The sequence below is a fragment of the Macrobrachium nipponense genome, chromosome 2, assembly GCF_015104395.2.
Source record: "Macrobrachium nipponense isolate FS-2020 chromosome 2, ASM1510439v2, whole genome shotgun sequence".
In the NCBI taxonomy this organism is placed as follows: Eukaryota; Metazoa; Arthropoda; class Malacostraca; order Decapoda; family Palaemonidae; genus Macrobrachium; species Macrobrachium nipponense.
Window position 1 is genome coordinate 33,190,230 of NC_087201.1, and position 24,024 is coordinate 33,214,253.

The 24,024-nt window shown below is 41.1% G+C and overlaps 1 protein-coding gene across 2 annotated transcripts in view; it reads left to right on the plus strand.

Moving 5' to 3' along the window:
* Nucleotides 1–24,024, plus strand: part of LOC135220517 (uncharacterized) — a 121,000-nt gene that overhangs the window by 63,291 nt on the left and 33,685 nt on the right. For both annotated transcript variants that reach the window (XM_064257670.1, XM_064257669.1), the window contains exon 4: nt 11,922–12,838. In XM_064257670.1, coding sequence (XP_064113740.1) covers nt 11,922–12,838 — 917 coding nt within the window. The remainder of the gene's footprint in view (nt 1–11,921; nt 12,839–24,024) is intronic.

The window sequence follows — 24,024 nt, forward strand, 5'->3', positions numbered from 1 at the left end:
GTTTCTGTTGTTTCTCAAACATGAGGAAAATTTTTGTTATCAGCTTTTAAGGTTAAAGTGCCATGTTGGCTTTGGCTATAAGGTTTGTTTGAGGACAAAGAACTAGATTTTTTCAAGGTATTAAGACTCTGCTTGGTACTTTACCTTGGAATCTGTATGCAGTATTTTAGTTCATTATTTTGTCGATCTTTGAACCATTTATAACTAGCTCCTTGTAAAGAAGTTGCTATGGGAACTTCATAGTAGTCTTAGACACAGCTAAAGAGCTAGAGAGCCACAATCTTAGTTAGATAAGATAGGCCTTGCAAAAGACAAGGCAATTATTTCTGCCTTATTTTGAACTTTGTACAGTTTTGGGCCAGACCCTTGAGGAACTTGATCCCTTGTGGGTCCAGTACTGTCTGTAAGGGTTGTTGGAATTGCACTAACAGAATTAACCCTGATGTAACGGTTCTGTCTTAAGTGATATGGAAACCAGATTTTCCTAAGAGGAGAATGCAGTATCCTTTGGTTAAAGACTCTCATGCTAATTTCTATCCTTAATGGAAGGTATGACACTGGACATATGAGTGTGAGGACTGGAATCAGGCACGGAGAAAGCTTTAACTGACTTTATTGAACAAAGACGGTATGGAAGAGTAATGATAGTAGTTTATATTTGACAACGTCTCCAAAGGTTGTGTGAGAGAGAGAGAGAGAGAGAGAGAGAGAGAGAGAGAGAGAGAGAGAGAGAGATTGGTGGGAGAATAAATGGGAGTGGTAAATGACGGTCGGAAGCGTGTGTCTGTTGTGGCGCTCTGCTGTGTATATCAATGGCGGGAGTCTGTTACGGGAGTTGAGAGCAGCAAGGCGTTCGGTGGAGTTCTAGAGTTGGTTTTGGCAGCAGTTGTGTCCGTGATGGCCAGTTGATGTGTTATTTGATAGATTTTGGTGTTGTAAAGTTGTTGTGCGTGTGTCTGTCTGGTTGTGGTGAGGTTGAAGAGGTTGGTAGTGCGTTTCGGTGTCTGTGAGTGGTGGTTGGGGCAGTGTTGGTGTTGGCGGGTTGTTGTGCTTGGGTAAGTCATGTGGTTGTCGTGTTCTTTCGGGCTGGTGGTGTTTGTCTTCACAGTGATTTGTCGGGTTGTTAAGTTGTTGTGGGTTGTGGGCCTCGGTTGGTTGGTTTGTGTTTGATTATCGGCGGTAGTTGTGTCTCGGCTAGTCTATATCCAGCGGACAGCAAAGCCTAGCCCGGAGTATCTGGAGTTGGGTAAGGACATGTGTTTGTGTTTTTTTTTTGTTCTGTGCGAGGGTATGGGTCAATTTTCCTGCTGTATTCTGTAGTGTAAAGAGGAAAGTGTGATTGAGGGTGAGTTTGGTAGCCAGATAGATTAAGTTTATGAGGGGGGGATTTATCCCGCCAAATTATTTTTTGGCGCCCGAACAGGGACTGCTGGTGTGGCAGCTGCAGGACGATTGATCTAGGCTAGTGTGTGAGTGGTGAGAGAATTTGGGATGGACGGATTAAATGAGGTGGAGAGGCTGAAGGAGGTGTTGAGGTTGGAGAGGGAAGTGAGAGGACAATTGGAAGTGGAGAATGTGAGGTTGAGGGTAGAGTGTGAGGAGCTGAAGAGCGAGTTAGAGGAAATGAGAGGAATGCTAAGGAGTGCGAAAGTGGAAATGAAAGAAGAAGTGAAAGGAGGATGTAGAGAGAATGGTGAGCATGATGAAAAATTGGGAGTAATGATGAAGGCAGTGCAAGAGATGATGCAGGAAATGATGAAGGGATTCATGGGAGAGGGAGCTGTAGGAGGTAGGCCTACTGGGTCTTGCGATAGGCCAGGAGTGGTAAAGAAAGTGGAAGAGCGAGTGGATGAGACTACAAGTGACGAAGGTGATTTGGTTGTGATAAGTAAGGGAAAGAAGGGAAAGACACAGGATAAGGATAAGTCTGAGGACAAGAATAAGAAGGGGGCTGAGGAAAAGAAGAAAACTAAGGGAAAGAAGACTAGTAAGGATGACGGACAGGATGAGACTAGGACTGAATACGTTGGGGAAAGGGCTGAGAGTGATTTAGATAGTGGTGAGTGAAAACAGGTAGGTAGAAAGAAGGGTAAGATGAGAGTAATCAAGAGCATGGATGTTAGTATGGAAGTTGATTCATTATATTAGGACGAGGTTAAGAGGGATCAGAATGGAAGTAGCAAAAGTGAAAGTGAGAGTGAGCAGGAAGTATGAAAGGCTGTATATATGAGAGAGATACCTAGATGTGCACAATACGAGGAATATGGTAGTAGAGACATTGGGGACTTTTTTAAGGAATATGAGAGGTATTGTGAGGCAAAGTATTGGGATAGCAAGAGAGTCTGGGCAAGAGAGTTGGGTAGCTTTTTGACAGGATTTTTGTTGAGTATGTATGGGGTAAATATGAGTGTGGGGAATGTGCCTTATGAGAGTGTGAAAGCCAGGATTGTGGAACAGGTAAAGAGGATAAAGAGTAGTGTTAGATATAGGAGAAAACATGGTTTTGATGAGGTAACAATGAATGTTGGAGAGTCTTTGTCGATGTATGTGTGCAGGTTGGAAACATTAGCCAGGAAAAAGTTTGGGGACGAAGGGATAAATGACTGTAAAGAGTTAGTGAGGAAGTTGTTGGCAACTATGCCTGAGAGTGTGTATGAGTTTGTAAATCTGAAACGTAAGGAGAAAATGCGATGGACGAATGAAAGGTTGACGTGGAACAACATTTTGGAAATAGTAGAGTATTATGAGTTTGATAGGTGTATGATAGAGAGTAGAAGTGTTAGTGTTAGGACTGAAGTAGCTGAGGCTATACCAGAGTTTAAAAGCTATAGGGAGGCAGTTTTAGAAGGGCCTAGGCGAATGGCAGAGCGAGTGGTTGATAGGAGCGTTAGAGCCAGTAACGCAAGTATGGTTAGCTCTAAGAGAGATCGGAGTGCAAGCATTGGAAGAGTAGGGTCGGTTAGTCGTGAACGAGAGCAGCAGTGTTACAGATGTGCAAAGCTAGGACACAGGAAGAATGAATGTCGGTGGGTGTTGGGAGCCTGCTTCGGGTGTGGGCAAACAGGGCATTTAGTGAGCGAGTGTAAGAAAGATAGGGATATTAAATGTTACAGGTGTGGGCAAGTAGGGCATATAGCAAGTGGATGTAGGGGTACCTGTGTGACTGAGGTTTGCAGTAATTGTGGGAAGAATGGGCATTATGCTATGATGTGTAAAGAACAGCGGGCAAAATGTGTTAAATGTGCAATGGAGGGTCATGTGGCAAGTGTGTGTAGGCAAAAGAGGATGCGTCAGGTTGGGAATTTGGGAAACTAGGTACAAAGGGGATTCAGTTGGGTGGGTCCTGGTGTGTGGGCCGTAAGAGTGATGCATGTGCGTGAAGGATTGTTGCATGAAAAAGGGTTTGGAGGAAGAGCTCATGAATGTATGAGTGTAAAAGTGAGGTGCAAAGGGGTGTGTTTGGTTGCTTTGATTAATACTGGGTACAGTGTCAATGTTTTTTTTAAAAAATGGATGTGACAAGTTGCTGACGGAGTGTGAAATTAGGAAATGTCAAGGGGAGGTATGAGGAATAGGAAGTTTAGGTATGCCTGTGGTGGGAATGTTGTGTGAAAATGTAGAAATCGAAGGGGTAGTGATGGATGAAAGTGACTTTTGTGTGATCGAGAGAATGAAGGATAAGTATATATTGTTAGGGCACAGGTTCCTGAAGAAGCGTGGGATGGTGATCCATCCGAGCAGGAATATGATTTAATTGCATAGGAAGGGGAATGTACGTGGAGAGTTGTACTTGGATAGGGATGGAGGGGTAAGCAGTAAAATATGGAAGGGAGTGCCATTGGTTGCGAAAGAGAGTGTAAAAGTGCCGCGAGAAGTCGGAGAAGTTGTTAGTGTGAAAGTTGCATGGCTGGATAGTCTTGGGATTGTCAAAGGTGACAAGTGTACATATGTGGTTGAGGGTGTGGATGCGAACAAGTTGGTAAGAGCAAGCATGCATGTGTACAACGGGATTTTAGATATGGAGAATCCTCGGCTTTTTGTAGCCTCATTGCCGAGTGTTAGGAGAAACGAGTGCGGGGTATATGTGAAGGTGATTGTGTGGGGTTGTTATATACGTTAGTGGATGTGGACAACAAAAGATATGTTAAGGTGCGGCAGGTGATGACAGGTAGCATGAAAGAAAGTGATGAGTGGAATTATGATGAGTTGAGAGAAAGAATTGAGATGGATGAAAATGTTAGTGATGACGAGAGAGAGCGGTTGATGCAGATGTTGTGGGATAGGCGGGGTGCGTTGAGTTGGGGTGACGAGGATTTCAGGGGATCTAAGCTTCCAGAGTTCAAGATAGTTTTGAATGATGATACCCCCATATATCAGCGTCCGCAACACTTTTCTATGCCTATTGCCTGAGAGATTGAGGAACAGTGTGAGGAACTTGAGAGAGTGGGAGTGATCGAGAGGAGCGAGAGTGCTTGGAATAGTCCCATAGTCCCAGTATGCAAGACAGATGGGAGTTTGAGGATGTGTGTAGATTATAGGAAGGTGAATGAAGTGACTGTGAAGGAGCGATTCCCGATGAATGTGGTGTCTGATTGTGTGTATAAGATGCATGGGATCAGAGTGTTCACGAAATTAGATTTGGTAAGGGGCTATTACCAGATGCCTCTTGAGGAAGGGAGCAGGCATGTTATGGCTTGCTCGAGTGGTAGATGTCACTATCAATTCAAGCGGTTAAGTTTTGGATTGGCTAACGCACCTGTTCCCTTCCAGAGGGTGATGAATGTAGTTTTGGCTGAATTTGATAGAAGGAAGGTGTGGTTTGGCAGAAGTGAATGGCGATGTAACTGAAGGAATGTATGAGGGTCCTCAAACAAGATCCAGGGGGCCTGTATTCGAGCATCCCTGGGTGTTGCGAAAGGCAATTTAGTGTGAATGTTGCAAATGTAAGGAGACGTCGTCAAATGTAATGTGGGAGGTAATATGGAGGACTAATGATAGTAGTTTATATCTGACAATGTCTCCAAAGGTTGTGTGAGAGAGAGACAGAGAGAGAGAGAGAGATTGGTGGAAGAATAAATGGGAGTGGTTAAATGGCGGTCAGAAGCGTGTGTCTGTTGTGGCGCTCTGTTGTGTATATCAGTGGTGGGAGTCTGTTACGGGAGTCGAGAGCAGTAAGGCGTTCGGTGGAGTCCTAGAGTTGGTTTTGGAAGCAGTCGTGTCTGTTGATGGCCAGTTGATGTGTTATTTGATAGGTTTTGGTGTTGTAAAGTTGTTGTGCGTGTTTCTGTCTGGGTGTGGTGAGGTTGAAAAGGTTGGTAGTGCGTTTCAGTGTCTGTGAGTGGTGGTTGGGGCAGTGTTGGTGTTGGCAGGTTGTGCTGGGGTAAGTCGTGTGGTTGTCGTGTTCTTTTGGGTTATTGGTGTTTGTCTGCACAGTGATTTGTCTGGTTAAGTTGTTGTGGGGTTGTGGGTTGTGGGTCTCGGTTGGTTGGTTTGTGTTTGATTATCGTCGGTGGTTGTGTCTTGGCTAGCCTATATCCAGCGGGCAGCACAGCCTAGCCCGGAGTATCTGGAGTTGGGTAAGTACATGTGTTTGTGTTTTTTTTTCTGTGTGAGGATATGGGTCAATTGTCCTGCTGTATTCTGTAATGTAAAGCGGAAAGGGGGATTGAGGGTGAGTTTGGTAGCCAGATAGATTAAGTTTATATGGGGGGGATTTATCCCGCCACAACGGCTGTATATGTGGCAGCAGTGCGGACGGAAACGTTGTGTCCATCACGCACGCACATACAAAAAGGGACGGAGCCCCTGCTGCGATTGTGTTTCTTTGCAGCTGAAAATACACTTAATTCTTTGTACAGAGAGCACATTTTTACTTTTATATATATATTATATATATATATATATATATATATATATATATCGGCGGATAGGCCGTGAAATGCTCTACATTTTAATGTATAATATAAAAAGTATGTGCAGAGGAATGACAGACATTTGGCGAAATGCCGTCCTTACAAATACTCCCCCCCCCCCCCAAGATAATGATTAGGTAATAATTCGTTGGCTGATGGTCAGCGAAATCTTGCGGGGAGCTGGAAGAGCCTGCGGGTTGGGTTCAAGATTCCATCCGTCAGGGAACGTCTTCCGGGTCCTCGTCGTCTGGTGAGTCAAGAAGCAGGATACTGCCTCTGGGAGTGGGCCTGGGGGGGTTTGACTGCTTTCCTTGGCGGCCCCGGTGACGTCTGGGGGCACTGTCGGATTCCGGCGAGGCTGTGTTCCGAGGTGGTGTCCTGCGAGGACCCTCTACGGGGTTGTCTTCGTCGGGAACGACAGCGGGCTTCAGTCTGTCTATCGAGACCCAGTCCTCGCAGTCGCCGATCAAGATGAGGAACGCCTTCTCCTCTCGGCGGATAACGTAGTGCGGTCCTCAGTAGGGTCTCGTTAGGGTTGGGCGAGTGGCGTCGTTCCATATGAAGACGTACTTGCAGGAGACCAGGGCCCTCAGTCGGAACTGCTTCCTCTTGTTGGTGTAGGTCTCTCAGCAGGGAATGAATTTCTGGGCGGCTGCTGGAGTCTTGCCAGTGGGATGTCGGGGTCGTCGCTGTTGGCCAGGAAGAATTCACTTGGCACTGTCAGGGTCTCGCAGTAAACCTTCTCTGCCGGTGATGGATCACCTTTGAATCTTGGGGCGGTGCGGAGGCTGAGGACGACCCACAGTAGCTGTGCCTTCCAGTCGGGGCCTGTGCAGCATGCCATCAGGGAGGCCTTGAGGAAGCGTTGGGTCTTTTCCACCATGCCGTTGGCTGTGGGGTTGTAGGCCGTGGTCGTATGGTGCTTGGTTCCCATCAGGCGTGCCAGGGAGGTCCAGAGTTCTGAGGTGAAGGCAGTTCCTGCTCTGTAGTGATGTCGTCTGGCACTCCGAAGTGGCTGATCCAGCTGGATAGGAGGGCTTCGGTGCAGACAGCCGTGAGGAAATGTTGCTGTCTTGCGGACTAAGCATCGCCTGCCTTGACGAAGGCGTGGACCAGCGGCTGGTGGTCCGTCCTTATGGTGAATGGGACACCTTCCAGGAGGTACTTGAAGTGGCGGACGGCATGGTAGATGGTGAGGAGCTCTCGGTCGAAGGTGCTGTAGCGGGTCTCAGCGGGTTTCAGCTTCTTGCTGAAGAAGGCTAGTGGTGTGGGACCCTGTTGACCAGCTGTTCAGGACAGTGCCACATGCGGTGTTGCTGGCATTGGTGGTGAGTGTCAGGGGTGCGTTGGGGTCCTGGTGAGCAAGGGTTGTGGCTTTGCTGAGGGACAACTTAGTGTGGTCAAAGGCATGCTTTTTGGCTTCTCCCCATGTCAGCTTCTTTGGCTTGCCCTTCAGAACCACGGTCAAAGGACACATGGTGCGGGCGATGTCCGGGATGAATGTTCTGTAGTAATTCATCATCCTGACGAACTCTTGGAGGGTCTTGACTGTCGTCGGCGTCGGGAACTTCTCCATTGCAGCCACCTTCAATGCCAGGACGTATTCTTGCTGAGGTAATCTCATGGCCGAGGAAATCCACCTTCTCCAGTGCAGAAGGTGCACTTTTCGAAACTGATGACAAGCCTGTTCTCCTGCAGGCAGTTGAGGATGCCCCAGAGGTGGTTCAGGTGCTCCTTTGGCAATCTGGAAAATATGAGGATGTCGTCCACATAGCAGACACAGAAGGGTAGGTCGCCTAGGATGCTGTCCACAAGGCGTTGAAGGGTAGCTCCGGCGTTCTGTAGGCAGAAGGTGGAGAAGGCGAACACGAAAGACCCGAAGGGTATAATGATTGCCGTCTTCGGGATGTCATTGGGGTGGACGGGAACCTGAAAGTAGGACTTTAAAAGGTCGATTTTAGAGCAGATCTTTGCTCTGTGGAGAGGCTCGGTGAGGTCCTGCATGTTCGGCAGGGGGTAACTGTCGGGCATGGTGACAAGGTTCAGGTGGTGGTTGTCGCCGCAGGCCCTCCAAGTACCCTCTGCCTTCTTCACCATGTGGGGGGGGGATACCCACGGGCTCGCGGCCTTCCTACAGATGCCCATCTGCTCCATTTCTGCGAACACATTCTTGGCTTCCTGAAGGAGCTTCAGTGGGAGGTGGCAGAACTTGGTGTGCATCGTGGGCCCTTGGTGTTGATGTAATGGTATACACCGTGCTTGGGCATGGCCCCTACCACCTGGCGAAGCTCAGGTCGGAAGACGTCCAGGAACTCATGTAGGGGGGAGGCGTACCTGTTGGGAAAAATGGAGCAGATGGTGGGCGCCCTGGGTCCTGTGGTGAGTGGGCGAGAGAGGCAGGTCTCAGTGTTGAGGAGGCATTGGCGGGCTACATCCACTAAGAGCCCATAGTAGGCTAAGAAGTCCGACCTCAGGAGAGGGATTCATACGTCGGCGATGACGAAGGGCCAGGTGTAGGTCCATCCCAAGAACGCGATGGTTTTGGTCCTAGTGCCATAGGAGAGGATGGGGGTTCTGTTGGTGGCTACGAGGGTGGTCGGGGCATCAGGGGCATGACTGCGGCCCTCTGTGGCCGGAGATGGTGTCCTCGACGTAAAATCCTCTGGGGTGAGACTTCATTACTGCCGCTGGCAGTGGGGCGGCCTTGGGCACTGCATCCATTGTTTTTTGAAGGCCCGAAGGAGCAGGAACACTCGCACTTCCCTGCCTTATTGCCAAACTTGTGGTGGAAGTGGCACTAACTGTTGTCCTAGCAGGGTTATGAGGTTCTCCCTCTCTGGAAGGCTGCGCTGATACCTGCCTCCTCAGGTTCCTCCTGCTGCAGGCTGTTGGCTGATGGTGGGGCGGAGAGTTTTGCTGTCTAAGAAGGCTTACTTCCTTCTTGCATCCTTGGTGGTCCACCTCCGGCAGTAGTACCAGGTCCTGGAGCTTGTGCCAGAATAGCCTCGGGTCCGCAGTGGTCATGAGGTTGGCCACCAGGTTGAAGATGTGGGTGGCTCTCTCGGGGTCTGGGATGGAGAGGGCCTGGATGAGCTGGGTATTAAGGCCTTCGTAGGGCAGCGCTCCAGGCTGGCTGGCCACCCAGGGGGCGATGCGGTTGAACACGTCCTCCGAGAAGGCTACAGCGATGAGGTCCGCCTTGGTTCCTTCCCTCATGATCCTGTGGAGCCGGAACTGGATCACCGTGTGGTGTAGCCAGGCTGCGACATTCTGTCTGGGGAAGGGCAGCAGTTTGACGGAGTGGGGCTCCGTCGGTGCAGTAGCAATGTGCAAGAACGTCAATCAGGGCGCGGGTTGGGCTGTCGGTGGACCACCTGGGGAGAGCATGGATCATGCCGCGGGTCAGGGCATCCAAGAACCAGAAGGAACAGTGATGGACAGCTCCCAGTTTTGAGCTGAGTTCTTCATGTCAGCCAGCTCTCTCTTATGGTTGACAGGTGTTGTAAATGGCTGGCCAAACTGTGAGATAAATGCCAAAACACTCCTGTAGAGGACGTGCCGTTTTGAGTCCGCTAATGGTGTTGTGGTCGACCATGGATAGGGGCACCAAAGAACCTAGACTGAGCGCCTTATGGGTCCGGTAAAGGTTTTCTGGGGTAGTTGGCCTGAGTTGCTACCGTCCTAATCTGGGAGGTCACCAGTTGTAAGGACTGGAATCAGACCCGGAGAAAGCTCTAACTAACTATTGAACAGAGACGGCTGTATATGAGGCAGTAGTGCGGACGGAAACGTAGTGTCCGTCACGCACTCACATACAGAAAGGGATGGAGCCCCCGCTGCGATTGAGTTTCTTTGCAGCTGAAAATACATACGTATACATATACAGTAGTGCCTCAGGATACAAAATTAATCTGTTCCGAAGCGGCCATCGTAACCTGATTTTTTCTTATCTCGAACTATGTTTTACATGTAAATTGCCTAATTCATCCCAAGCCCTACAAAAACACTACAGTAAATTTTATGATAAAGCTATATTGACCAATAAACAATGAAATACAACAATTAGGACCATTCAATACCTAACATAACCTTTATTGTAGTACGTACATGTAAATAAAGTGTATTAGTGTACATGGTACAAGAAATATTGTACATACATGTACGTACACATGTAGTAAAATGTGGCACCTTACCTTTTGAGTGAGGCAATCTCCGAAAGTGGCAACAGAGGAGGAGGACAAATGGCAGAAAACATGAACACTTAACTTTACGAAACACATTACAAAATAGCAGAAAACATTAACACTAAACTTTATGAAACACATTAACAAATGGCAGAAAACATTAACACTTCTTGATTATCTCCATCTTTGTTCTCCATAGAAAGCATCCTCTTCTTTCCGTGAACTTCAGCAACATTCTTGGGACCCATGGCTAATAACGTAAGTAATTAAGTTCACACACAACATGATAAAGTAACTTACAGTACAACAAAAGCGAAATCACCAACACAAATTTACATTAACAAACAAAATTTATGTAAACAAACGAATTCCAGTGTTTCCGATAATGCTGCCATAAAAAATGGTCAAGGAACGCCTTTACATAGAGGCCTGATGGGACAGATGCTGACCAATAGCAGAGCAGAATCTTACGGCAGTGACTAAGCATCAGGAACCATTGGGAGAGCGGGAGGATGGTGGCGAGTCTACTCAGTTGGTGGTGCTTGAGTTTTAAAATTGTTCTCGTCGGTCCGGGCGAATCTCGGACATTACCTTTTCGCAACCTGAATTATTTTTGTATACAGAAGCAAAAATATCTTAGTCTTTGCTTTCGTAACTTGGATTTTTCATAAGTAGGGACTTTCGTATGTCAAGGTTCCACTGTATCTTTGTGCAGAGAGTACATTTTTACTTGATATGTATATCGGCGGATAGACCGTGAAATGCTCTGCATTTTAGTATATGGTATAAAAAGTATGTGCAGAGGAAGGACGGACATTTGGCAAAATGCCTTCCTTACATGAGCAATGGCCATAACTTTTAAATTTTAGTACTTATCTTCATGGTGTGGAGGTTGAATACAATTATTGCAGAACATTAACTCCTCTACTTTGTGCAGGGGATATTAGGTCCTGAATTGATTAGCCTTTTTGATCTACTGCCTTTTAAGCCTAGTTTTGGATTTTGGAAGGCTTGGAGGTATACTCAGTATGTACATATTGAGTATTAGAAATACTTGTTAGTTATCCATCATTGGCTCTGCAGGGTTTTGGCACAGTAACCTTACCCTTCCTTTTGCTGATGTGGGCATCCTTCAATGAGACCTCAGCTATCTTCATAATGAGAATCTTCTACCTGATTGACAATCCTCCTAAGGTGACATTAATAGCCTGTGGGTTGAATTCACTGGGTAAAGCAAGCACTTTTGTACAAATATTTTAGTATTAAGTAGCCTTTAAAGGTTTGCTGATTTTCTCTCTGTCCAACTCCTGTTTCAAATGTGGGAATCAGCTATAAAATGGAGAGGTAAGATTCATTATGTAAATAGTTAATTTAAGATGCATTTTTGAAATACCTCTCCATTATATAAATTGCCCTTCTTACCTCCCCATCAAAGTGGGCAGAAGTTCACTGCCAGCTATGAGTGTTTGTATCTATTAGTCCCCTGGTGGGGGGTGGGTGATGTAGATGGATAGTATATTCATAGGTAAGTATTCATAAAAAACAGATTGTTCTTGTTTTTTGTTTCAATCTGTTGAACTCCCTCTCATGTGGAAGTAAAAGCTATATAATGGAGAGGTAGGTATTTAAAAAATAAATCTTAAATTAAGTATTAGTATATTCTGTGTAAATAGTCAAGTAAAGGAAAACAGTTTGTTAATGGCATTGTAAAGTGGAAGAATCATTTAGTTTATTAATGTGTAACTATGCAATTCTTTTGTGTTGGAATATTAGCTTTTATCTTATCAAGAGTATGTATTCAATAATAGCTCCCTCATTTTGGCAGGATTAAAAGTGAGTAAAGGAGTTATACACCCAGATTTGTCTCCTGTAGGACTTCATGGAGCATTCATTAGAAGTGGTTCTGAAAATCTGTCCAGGGCTAAAAGTGATTCTCTTGATACTGAGTCAAATGAAAGTGAGTGTTTTTCACTAAATGGCAAGCATCTTGAAAGTAGAAGAGAAAATGACTTTACCAACAAGAATGGCAAGGAACGTTTGTTACTCAACAGTAAAAATTTAGAGACTACAAAAGAAAAAATCTTTACTGATAAGGGACAAGATAATACAAAGATATCACATGCAGCAGTGTCTGTCAGGGGTCAGTTAGACATCAAAAGCAGTGATTTAAGGAGAGTGACTGATGTCCAAAAAGGTAGTTCCTTGATTCACTCTGATGTGAGGAGGCAAGTCATAGATCCTGAATTTGATGAGATTTTGTTTTCAGATATGCGTGCATGTGGTTCACCTCTTTTACTGAAAGAAAATCACATTTTAAAGAGACAGGCATGTGGTAATGGTGTTTTGTTAAATGAATATGAAGTGGAAAAGTGTAAACCCGGAATTGAATTAGACATGTCAAATGCTGCTTCATACCTTTTAGAATTTGAAAAGTCTGGACTTATTAATTGGTCATCAAAAGTTGATAAGTGTAACCTAAATGTAAACACTGGCTGTGTACCTGACATGTCGCAAAATTATTTTCAGTCTTGTGACGAAAATAGCGGGAGAATTGATCCTAAAGAACATCCCCTCAGCAGTCTTTCGCCTTTGAAAAAGACACGCAAAGATTTACATAAGAATATAACCTTGGATGAATGCAAAGAAGCAATGAATGCAGTTAAGGAAGAAATAGAGAAATCTTTAACAGATTCATTTTATGGAGTTTTTCCTTGCTGGAATAAGATGCATTCCAGTATTAAGGTAAGATATGTTTTAAATTCAGAACTGTCCAATACTTAAGTACTAATTCCTATGAGAAAAACTTGAGCACTAATCCCTCACATTTTTAAGTCCCCCCTCTCCCGGTTGACTAGAAAGTCTCCAAACTAATACTGTTAGAATATTTAAATAACAAACTGAAGAAAATGAATACTAGTTACAAATTAATGTTGTATCTTGAAATGGGTGGAAGATAATCCTTATACATCTAGTATTCTCTCTGTTAGGGAAGTTGCCACCAACTTGATCAGTAGCCTCTCCAACTTGAATCATTAAGGCTGAAGAGGTGAGTGGATGAAATTTTTAAAAGGCTTCCTTTAACAGAGAGACTACCCATATAATTGTGGATTTTCCGTATATGAGGTAAACTGGTATTGGAACAAAATTAGTTTTCAGGTGTCTTTCAGACTTGTTATCTTTGTTTATCATAAAAATGGGTTCTTTTATTCCTACTACATTTCCTTTCAGGGGTATTTTCTTAATCTCAGACTAATTGTAATGTGAATGTCATGTTGTATGTAATGCATAGAGTTTGGACTCTGAGTCATTACCTTACATCACTATCACCACCATTAGAGAGGCCCTCTTAGAGTATGAAAAACATCAGTTGGCATTAAATTCTGTATTGGTTTGTTGTAATTTAGCTGCACTCTTTATTTTCATCTCATTTCTTCATGTTCTCACTTCTGACTAAATTAGTAATTTTGAGCTTGTTACACTAATTTCCAAGCTATATATTACTTAACCTAACAGCCAATCCCTGCGTTATGTTAGGGGTTCCGTTCCAACACCACACGGTAACCTGGAAAACAACGTAAGCCAGAATGCTGAAAGAAACATGTATAAAAATGAGAATTGAAGCAATGAAAGCCTTACCTTTAATCATCTGGGTGTACTATACACTACTATTTAACTTACATTCTGATGTGGTGTGCATCCAAAAACCTCCAAATTTTTACTTTTTATTATAGCTGCAGTCCCCAGTTAATGGTGGGGGTTCCGTTTCCTGCTGAGTACCGATAACTGAAAATTGTTGATGACCAGAACTTCGCTGTATGTAATTGTGGTAATAAAAGGGATTTTGACGAAGGAAAAATCTATTTCTGGGCAAGGGTCTGTGTCGCCCAGTGAAATGTCCCTTTAGCACACATTTCTAAGGTAAATTATTGCTAACATACCAGAGAAGAAAGCTAATATGGAAATGCCAGAATATTCTGGCTCGCTCACCTTATTTTAAGGTGTCGGTATGGTTTCTGGGGCGAGTGAAACCACTACCGGAGGTCCTTTGCCATTTAGATTCATCCTTCTTCAAAATTCCTCAACTATAGAGGAGCCGACCTAAGGCCCACTCCTCGCTACCATTACGGCTAGCGCCTCTGACGTCATTCCTGCAGATAGCACCCAAGCTTGGGCCAAAAAGGGGAGGGGGACATGAAAGGTGGGATTTCACTGAGTGACACAGGCCCTTGCCCAGAAATAGATTTTCCCTTCGTCAAAATCCCTTTTCTGGGCTCAGCCTGTGTCGCTACGTGAAATAGAAATAGTACCAGAGAAATGGCCACATAAGCTTGGAAATAAGGAAGCACACAAGTAATACATAGGATAATCAAAAACAATTAAGGTTAATTGCTATAATCTAAGAATAAAGTTACAAGGTGAGTAACAATAGGGCAATTGGAACCTTAATAGTAAAGTAAATACAAAACAATTCATTACTAATAGTAAACAGCCAGGTTAACTTAAACTGTGACTAATCCTAAGAATAAAACAAGAGGAAATATCACAATATATACAACATGTGGCATCCAAGGTACAATACGGCTACTTGGTGGCTGAGCCACGGCAAGAATGTTAGCGAGGCAGGTAGGAAGGAGAGATCTAGGTTAAACTAACTACTACTCAAGCAGTGTCAGGAGAAACTGTGTTTCCCGCTGCCACTGCTGGAAATTTAAGGGCTTCTAAGGACTTAAGATAATGGTGTTTAAATACTGTCGGAGATTTCAAGCCTGTGTACTTCTTCAGATCATCAAAATTCATATGTTGAAAATAATTAATAGAGGTAGCTACTGCCCTAACATCATGTACCCTTGGGAAGGACTCCGGGTTGGCTTGTTGAATAAAGTATAAGATTTGTTGTCTGATTCCTTTTAAGGAAATGGTGCCTCCCTTTTCCCTAACAAATAGAGGGCCTGAAGATCTTAGGGCAGTTCTATTTAGGTATGCTCTCAGAGTAGCAATTGGACATAAGGACGGGTCCTGTGGAAGTGGGAGAATTTTCCATGGGGCCCACCTATCCAGTGGGTCCTCATTCTTAGCTAGAAATTGACGATCTGGGGAAAGTAACACTTCTCCTGAAGGGAGGAACTCTATATGACCTGAATCTCTAGATAGAGCCGACAGTTCAGATACCCTGGCTCCTGAGGCCAGAGTTAACAGGAATAATGTTTTCCTCAGGAGAGGTAAAAAGTCACGAGTCATTATTAGTGTCCGAGGCCAATTTGAGGACATCATTCAAGAACCATGACACAGACGTGGGCCTCTCGGATGGTCTGAGTCTAGTGCAGGCCTTAGGGATAGATGAAAAATAAGAGTCTGTCAGATCTATTTTGAATCCAAACTGGAAGATTTTCTCAAGTGCAGACTTAGTAGTAGTAATAGTACTAGCTGCTAAACCTTTCTCAAACAGTGTCCTGAAAAAGGATATGGCCAGATTGGTTGTCATGGTTTGTGTATCAGAGTTCCTCAGGAATACAGCTAGTTTTTTAACTGCTGAGTCATATTGACGCAAGGTCGATTCCCGTTTATCAGATTCTAAGAATAAGATGTTCTTAGGGTCGATATTGGCATCTCTTTGTGCCGCAAACTTCATGAAGTCCATAAAGTTAGGGCTTTCTGAATTCCTGAGGAAGCGAACACAGTCCTCGTTTGTACTAGTTGTGACAGTTTGGGATTGAGGATCCATTGAGGGCGGAGTCCCAATTCCAGTAGAAGTGGGAACCAATTGCTCTTGGGTCAATTTGGGGCTATTAGAGCAATGTGGCCTTTGAACGTCCTGAGCTTGTTCAGAACCTTCAAGAGAAGATTCACTGGAGGAAAGAGGTAAATCTTCTTCCACTGATTCCAGTCTATAGCCATGGCGTCCGTGGCATAAGCCTGAGGGGCCAGGTTGGGGGCCACGTAACAAGGGAGTTTGTGATTCGACTCGGTGGCGAAGAGATCTACCTGAAGCCCTGGGACTAGTTGGCAGACCCAACTGAATGACTGCTTGTCCAGGGACCACTCTAACTCCAGCGGGACTGAACATGATAACGCGTCCGCTACTACGTTCCTTACGCCTGCTAGATGAGTGGCGGACAGGTGCCGTTTGTTCTTGGCTGCTAGTGAAAATATGGCTATCATGACATGGTTCACGTGGCTCAACTTGGAGCCTCCCCTGTTGATGCAGTGTACTACTACTGCACTGTCCAGCACCAGTTTGACATGAGATTTCTTGGCTGGATGAAGGTTTTCAGGGTGAGGAACACTGCCATAGCTTCCAGTACATTGATATGAAGCTGGCGGAATGGTAGTGTGCTAAAGGGACATTTCACGTAACGACACAGGCTGAGCCCAGAAATGGGGTTTACAATGCTGTAAGTGATGATCACTGCTGGTAAACTGCTTACTGACACTGATAAACCACTTACTGCCGCTGAAAATTGCTTACCGATGCCAATAAACTGCCTACTGACATTCATAAACAGCTTACCGGCGCTGAAAATTGTCTACCAGTGCCGATAATCTGGTTAATGATGTTAGTCAAGCGTAGTAAAAGTGAAACACTAAGAGCTGGGCCAAAATATCAATATGCCGCACCCTATTTAAGAAAATACATCAGTGGAAAGAGGAAGATATGCAAATGCCCAAGATGTAAAAAAAAAAAATTATAAACAACTTTCCCTACCTTCTATGAGAAGTTCAAAATTATTATTTATAACCCCTTTGGAGCCTCTTTTACAAGACAATCATAAATTTTACCATGTTATACATGTTTTTTTTTTCTAATAGATAATTTTATTTTGTTTTGTAAAATTATAATGACAGCTCATTCAATATCAAAACAGGTAAGAACTAAAATCAGTAACAAATTCTGAGTAGTATAGGCAGCCCTCGGTTAACTGTGGCATCAGTTAATGGCTATCTGGTTTTACTGTGCTTGTCTAGCGATGCTGTTAACTGGTTTTTCTCCGCCGATCTTTGGTTAGCAGCGCTGATCTCTGGTTAAAGATGCTGATATTCGGTTAACAGCGCCATTAAGTTGAATTTTTAGTGCTGTTATCACCGATTTTCAGTTAGCAGCATCAGCCAGTTACGGAACCCCTGCCGTCAACTGTGGGATTGTTTGTACTCTATTGGTTGCAAAATATTTTTATAAATTGACTGAGATCAAAAATGCAGTAACTTTTTTGGATTCGTGGACTCATGAATTCTTGGATTTCTCTCTGGACTACATCTACCCATTATTCATGGGAAATTCACTTATTTGCAGTATTTTTCTATGAGAAATATCCACAAATTTCTGTTTTTTTTTTTTACCAGTTTCATCATAGTTTTATCACTTTTTGTGATAAAACTATTAAAAAACTGGGTATAAAAATTTTTAGTGTGTTTTTCTGGAGTTTTAAATGACAAAATAGGTTGTTTTCCATGTTTTTATAGGGGTTCTAACTATTTGCAGAATCTTAACTATTCTCAGGAATGTCTGGTACACATCCCCTGTGAATACCAGGGACCTCTGTGTACATGTCTTTTCTGATATTTCTTTGCACTTTTCTTTGCAAAATTACAATTATAACTGACACACTATCATAAAAGATAATAACTAAAACCAACAGCAACACCTTTTTGTTTTTTGTATTTATGAGCAAATTAATAAAAAGACATCTTGTGAGAGAGGCAGTACATGCACCCTTAAAGTCAAGATCACAACTAACCACTGAAACACCTGCTTACTTGAACTTGGCTAGTCTAAACGTTACCATTAGTGAATATACAGGCTATAAAAGTAATGGCATCTCATTCCTGCCTGATTCCCCCAAATCGATGGCGCATAATACTGATGCTCACCATGAGTGGGTCCGTCCTTCACCCAAGATATATTGTTGCTACTCATATAAGGGTGTCCATCCATTAACCGTCAGAGTCCGGGCTAATATACGCTAATGCATACACCCATGACTGGGCTAAATTTAATGATGGCATATTTATAAAAAAGCTAAAAAAAACTTATCAATGGAAAGTGGAAGATATGTATATGCTCATGGTATTAAAAAAAAATCGAAAAAAATTCTTGTACCTTCCACAGGAAGTTGAAAGTGAATACTTCCCATTCCTTGCAGGCCTTTTCACCCTAAGACAGTCATAGAAATATGCTAATTTTATCAAGTTATAAGTGTTCTTTCTAATATTTATTTTTATTTTATTATGTCAAATTATAATTACAGCTCAGAAAATATGATAACAGATAAGAACTAAACCCAGGAACAAATTCTAATCATATTTATTGTAATATATTTACAACATATCCTTGGATGGGAAGTTGTGACTACATTCCCCTTTACCACCTCAAGCAAGACTGAATCTCTCTCAACTCACTCTGACTCTTATACAGCAATCTGAGAAGTTACCAATAGTGATAAATGAAGCTAGGATCATTTTTCTCACAAAATTCGTTCAAACTGTATGGCACCAAATCTTAAACTTATATGTATGCTACCCGGACTTCATCACAAAGCTGTATGTGAACATATATGTATATGTTACCTGTCCACAAGGGGGTAGGGGTTAACGGATGGTGCCAATAAGCAGGGAATGCCTGTGTGTACTTTTTTGGTTCTGTCTGACGTAAGAAGACGACATAATCCCGGAACATCTGCTGTAACCAGGAACTTATTTTTTATGAGTGCATATTTGGAAAGTGAAGTAAACTCGTAACAACGTAACTCGAGTCTGTCGTAACCCTAGCAATTTCTCAGAGTTGAATGAAGTCCCAGACACATCAGGCCCCTTTAGAAAGAGAGGATAGGCTTCAACTTCACAGCAAAAGCTTCATTCTTCATGTAATTCAGTTACTGAAGGTTGAGTTCCACAGACCCATTCCATGACTTCTAAGCAGGACACTTCTTGCGTGCCCAGGTTGTCTGCTTACTGTTTCGCTTACTGTTTCTTCTGGAATTCAACCATATTAACAGTCACAATATAGGTTGAAGCAGGGCTTCTTTGAATGACTTAGCAGTAGGGACAAACTAGTTTATCTTAGAAGTAGTAAAAAATGTTCTGCAGCTGCACAAGGACAGAAACCCATACCAAAGAAGCAGCAGCTAAAACAGCAGGCATAGTGTGTGTGTTTTTTTACTTAGTTTCTGACTCAACCCTTGGAAATTAAGCTGAAAATTGTCTCATAAAGTACTAGGTTGGTACTTCTGTATGTGTGGTATATGACGATAATGGGAAGTGAAAAGGAAGTTTGAAGATGAATATTTATTATTTAATTTCTTTTCCAAACTGCTGAAGCAAACCTGGGAGGATTCTCATGGTTATGTTGATGGGCCACAGAAATGCTGAACACATGAGGAGGATAATTTCTCGTAGCTGATGAGCACTGTTGTGCATGCTTGGATAGCCATATTTAGTCATTCTGTTTCTTCAGTGAAACATAAGAATACAAATGCTGGGATATTCACACTGAATAAGAACTGTAGCATTGAAAGATTTTGTCAATTTTGAATATAGGTGCAAACTTACCTGTCAAATGCTATATACATATAACATGGAAGTTGAAAATGCAGGCAAAGGAAGAGTACAATATCAAGAGAAGAGTGGTCCATGAAAAATTATGAATGTACAAAAAGGGCAGCAGAAGTATGCAGGATGACATAAGGAAAGTTTATTGTGGAATTAAGATATCCAAAGTGCAGTTAGAGAGACAAGCCTGCAAACCCTGGAAAAGAACAAATAGGGAAGAGGATAGAGATGTTTTCAGGAAAGACAGGAGGAATATTAAAATGTAGGCAGCAAAGGCAAAAGAGAGGAGTTGGAGCAATGGAATTAGACTTGATACAGCAGAGGGAAAAGAGAAAATAAAAAAAAAATATATATATACTATATATATATAGATATACTATGATATATACTAATATATATATATATATATATAATATAATATATATGATATATATATACTAGATATATATAGTTAATCTATACTATATATATAGTTATATTATATAGTATATTTATATAGCTATATATATACTATATATATATATATAGTATATATAGTATATATATATATATATATATAGATATACTATATATATATATATAGATACTATGAAATAATTATATATTATATATATATATATATATATATACTACTATATTAATTATATATAGATATATATATATATTAATATATATATATATAATACTAAGTATTGAATTATATATATATATATATTATATAATATATATAGTATATAATTATACCCAGTATAGATGCATAATATATATATGCATATATTATATATATTATGCATATATATATATGATTATATATAGAATAAGGATTATATATATGTGCCCAATATTATATATATATATATATATCATATATAGATGCATATTATATCTATAGAGATATATATATATATATATATATATGATGGCAATATAGATATAGATTGCATCTTATATATATGCAGATATATATATATACTATATAGATATATATATTATAATATAGATAATATATTAATATATATATGCATATATATATATATATGCTATATAATATATATATATATGCATATAGTAGATATGATAGATATATGAATATAATATAATATATATAGATATATATAATAGATATGGCATATATATAGCTATATATATAGATTATATATAGCATTATATATTAGATAATATATATATATATATGATTATATTATAGTCATTGATATGCATCTATATTATATATGCAATATATGATATTAGGCTATATTAATATAGATATATAGTAGTATTATATATATTATATATATAGTATATATATATAGAGGCATATATTAGATATATATAGATATATATATATATATTAGCATTATATATAATATATATATACTTATAAGCATATAGATATATATATATATATATATATATATATATATATATATATATGCATGAATCTATATTATTATATAATATATATATATATATATATATCTATATATAATATGCATTAATATTATATATTATATATATATATATATATAATATATCTATATATGCAATATATATATATTAATATATACTATTTAACTGCATATATATATTATGGTGCCATATATATATATTATAAGATATATATTGCATATATAAATATTAGATATGCATATTATTAATAGATATATATATAATATATATATATATATAATAATATATAGCATATAATATATATATTATATATATATATATATATATATATAGAATAGATGCATATATAATATAATAATATATATATTATATATAATACTATATAAATTAATTATATATGAAATATTATATCTATATATATATCTATATATAATATAGATATATATATATATAATATATCTATCTAATATATATTATATATAATAGTATAATATATTATATATAATATATATATTATATATATATATATATTATTATTATATATATCTATATATATATATATATATAATAATTATATATATATATATATATAGATATATATATATATATATCATATATATATTATTAATATATATATATATATATATTCATATATATATTATATATTATATATTATATATATATAATATATATATATATATAATACTATTATATATATATATACTATATATATATATATATATTATTATAATATATATATTTAGATATATATATACTACTATACCCACCCTCCACTATATTATATATATATATATTATATATCTATACATATTATATTATATATATATATATATATATATATATATATATATAATATATATATATAAAAATATATATATATATATATATATATATTATATATATTATATAAATATATACAGTAGTACCTCGAGATACGAAAGGCTCAACTTACGAAAAATCCAAGTTACGAAAGCCAAATGCGAAAAATTTTACTGCTCTACATACGAAAAGTTTTCAAGATACGAAAGGTTTCTGAAAGTCCGAGATTCGCCGATAACAATTTTGAAACTCGCGCCGCACGCCGCATCTTAGTGCTAGTAGACTCGGCCACCATCCTCCTGCTCTCCCATTGGTTCCTGATGCTAGCCAAGCCATGAGATCCTTCTCTCTGATTGGACAGCATCCCTCCCATCATGCATCTTCTATACGTACGCGCTGGCGTCCCTTAGCTCGTCCACTCCAAACCCGAAACTTTACCGTACGCAATCGGCATTCGTTCGCTCCAACGATTTTGTTTAGTAACGTAAATTCGTTAGTGTGATTTCGTTTGCAGTACATATTATCGTTGTGCGAAGACTGTATTATTACGTATTTGTGTAACTTTACGTAAATTAACGTAGTCATGGGTCCCAAGAAAGTTGAAATTCACGGAAAGAAGCGCATGCTGTCTCTGAGACCAAAGATGGAGATCATAAAGAAGTACGAAGCTGGTATGCGATTGAGTGTGATCGCAAAGGAATACGGCCGTAATCCGTCGACAATAGGCACCATCCTTAAACAGAAGGATGCCATCAAAGCAACTACACCATCGAAGGGCATCACTATTTTGTCCAGCAAGAGGAGCCATGTGCACGACGAGATGGAACGGCTGCTCCTCATCTGGATAAAAGACAAAGAAATCGCTGGCGATACAGTAACGGAGACAGCAATCGCTCACAAGGCCAGTGCTATTTTCGGCGATTTGATTGCACAGGCGGAAGACGAGGGAGGGGAAGGGACTTCAACGCCAACCCCAGAGTTCAAGGCTTCGCATGGCTGGTTCGAGAAATTTTGTAAATGAACTGGCATCCATTCAGTGGTGCGTCATGGGGAGGCTGCCAGCTCGGACGCGAAAGCGGCCGAAGCCTTTAAAAAGACGTTCGACGAGATGATGACCAAGGAAGGCTACAGTTCTCAGCAAGTCTTCAACTGTGATGAGACTGGCCTTTTTTGGAAAAAAATGCCTCGTCGGACATACATCACGGAGGAAGATAAAGAAGCTAACCAGGCATAAGCCTATGAAAGACAGGCTATGCTCGCACTTTGTTCAAACGCCAGTGGGGATTGCAAAGGTGAACGCCCCTACTGGTGTATCATTCTGAAGGACTCCTCGAGCCTTCAAGGCCCACAAGGTGCTGAAGGAGAAGCTTCCAGTGATGTGGAGGGCTAATGCAAAAGCCTGGGTAACGAGGCTTTTGTTCACCGAGTGGGTAAATCTGTGTTTCGGCCCGACTATGAAGAGTTTTTTGGAAGAGAAGCGCCTCCCCCTGAAATGTCTGCTGGTGTTGGACAATGCCCCTCCCCACCCTCCTGGCCCCGAGGAAGATATCCTAGCGGAGTATTCCTTCGTTAAGATTCTTTTTCTTCCGCCCAACACCACCCCTCTCCTCCAGCCCATGGACCAGCAAGTGATAGCGAACTTTAGAAGCTGTACACGAAACATCTTTCAAGAGATGTTTCGACATCACCGATACCACAAACCTTCACCTTGCGTCAATTGTTGGAAGGAGCATTTCGACATCGTCATTTGCATCCGACTCATTGACCTAGCTTGGCAGGAGGTTTCGAGGCGAACCTTAAATTCCTCGTGGAGGAAACTCTTGCCTGATGCCGTATCCGCCAGAGGCTTCGAGGGATTCGACGTGGGCGAAGCTGGTACTGCAGAGTCAGAAACAGTTGATGATCCCGAAAACAAACTGTTTGGAACCAGATCTTGATGAGATCGTTGCACTCGGCAAGTCCATGGGGCTGGTCGTCGACGAGGACGACATCAACGACCTTCTCGAGGAGCACCAAGAGGAGCTTACGACGGATGATCCGAAGGCGTTGGAGGCCATGCAACTTAACGTCGTTCAAGAGGAGTTCTCTAGCAGCGGCGAGGAAGAGGAGGAGGAGCCTATGACAACGGCAGAAAT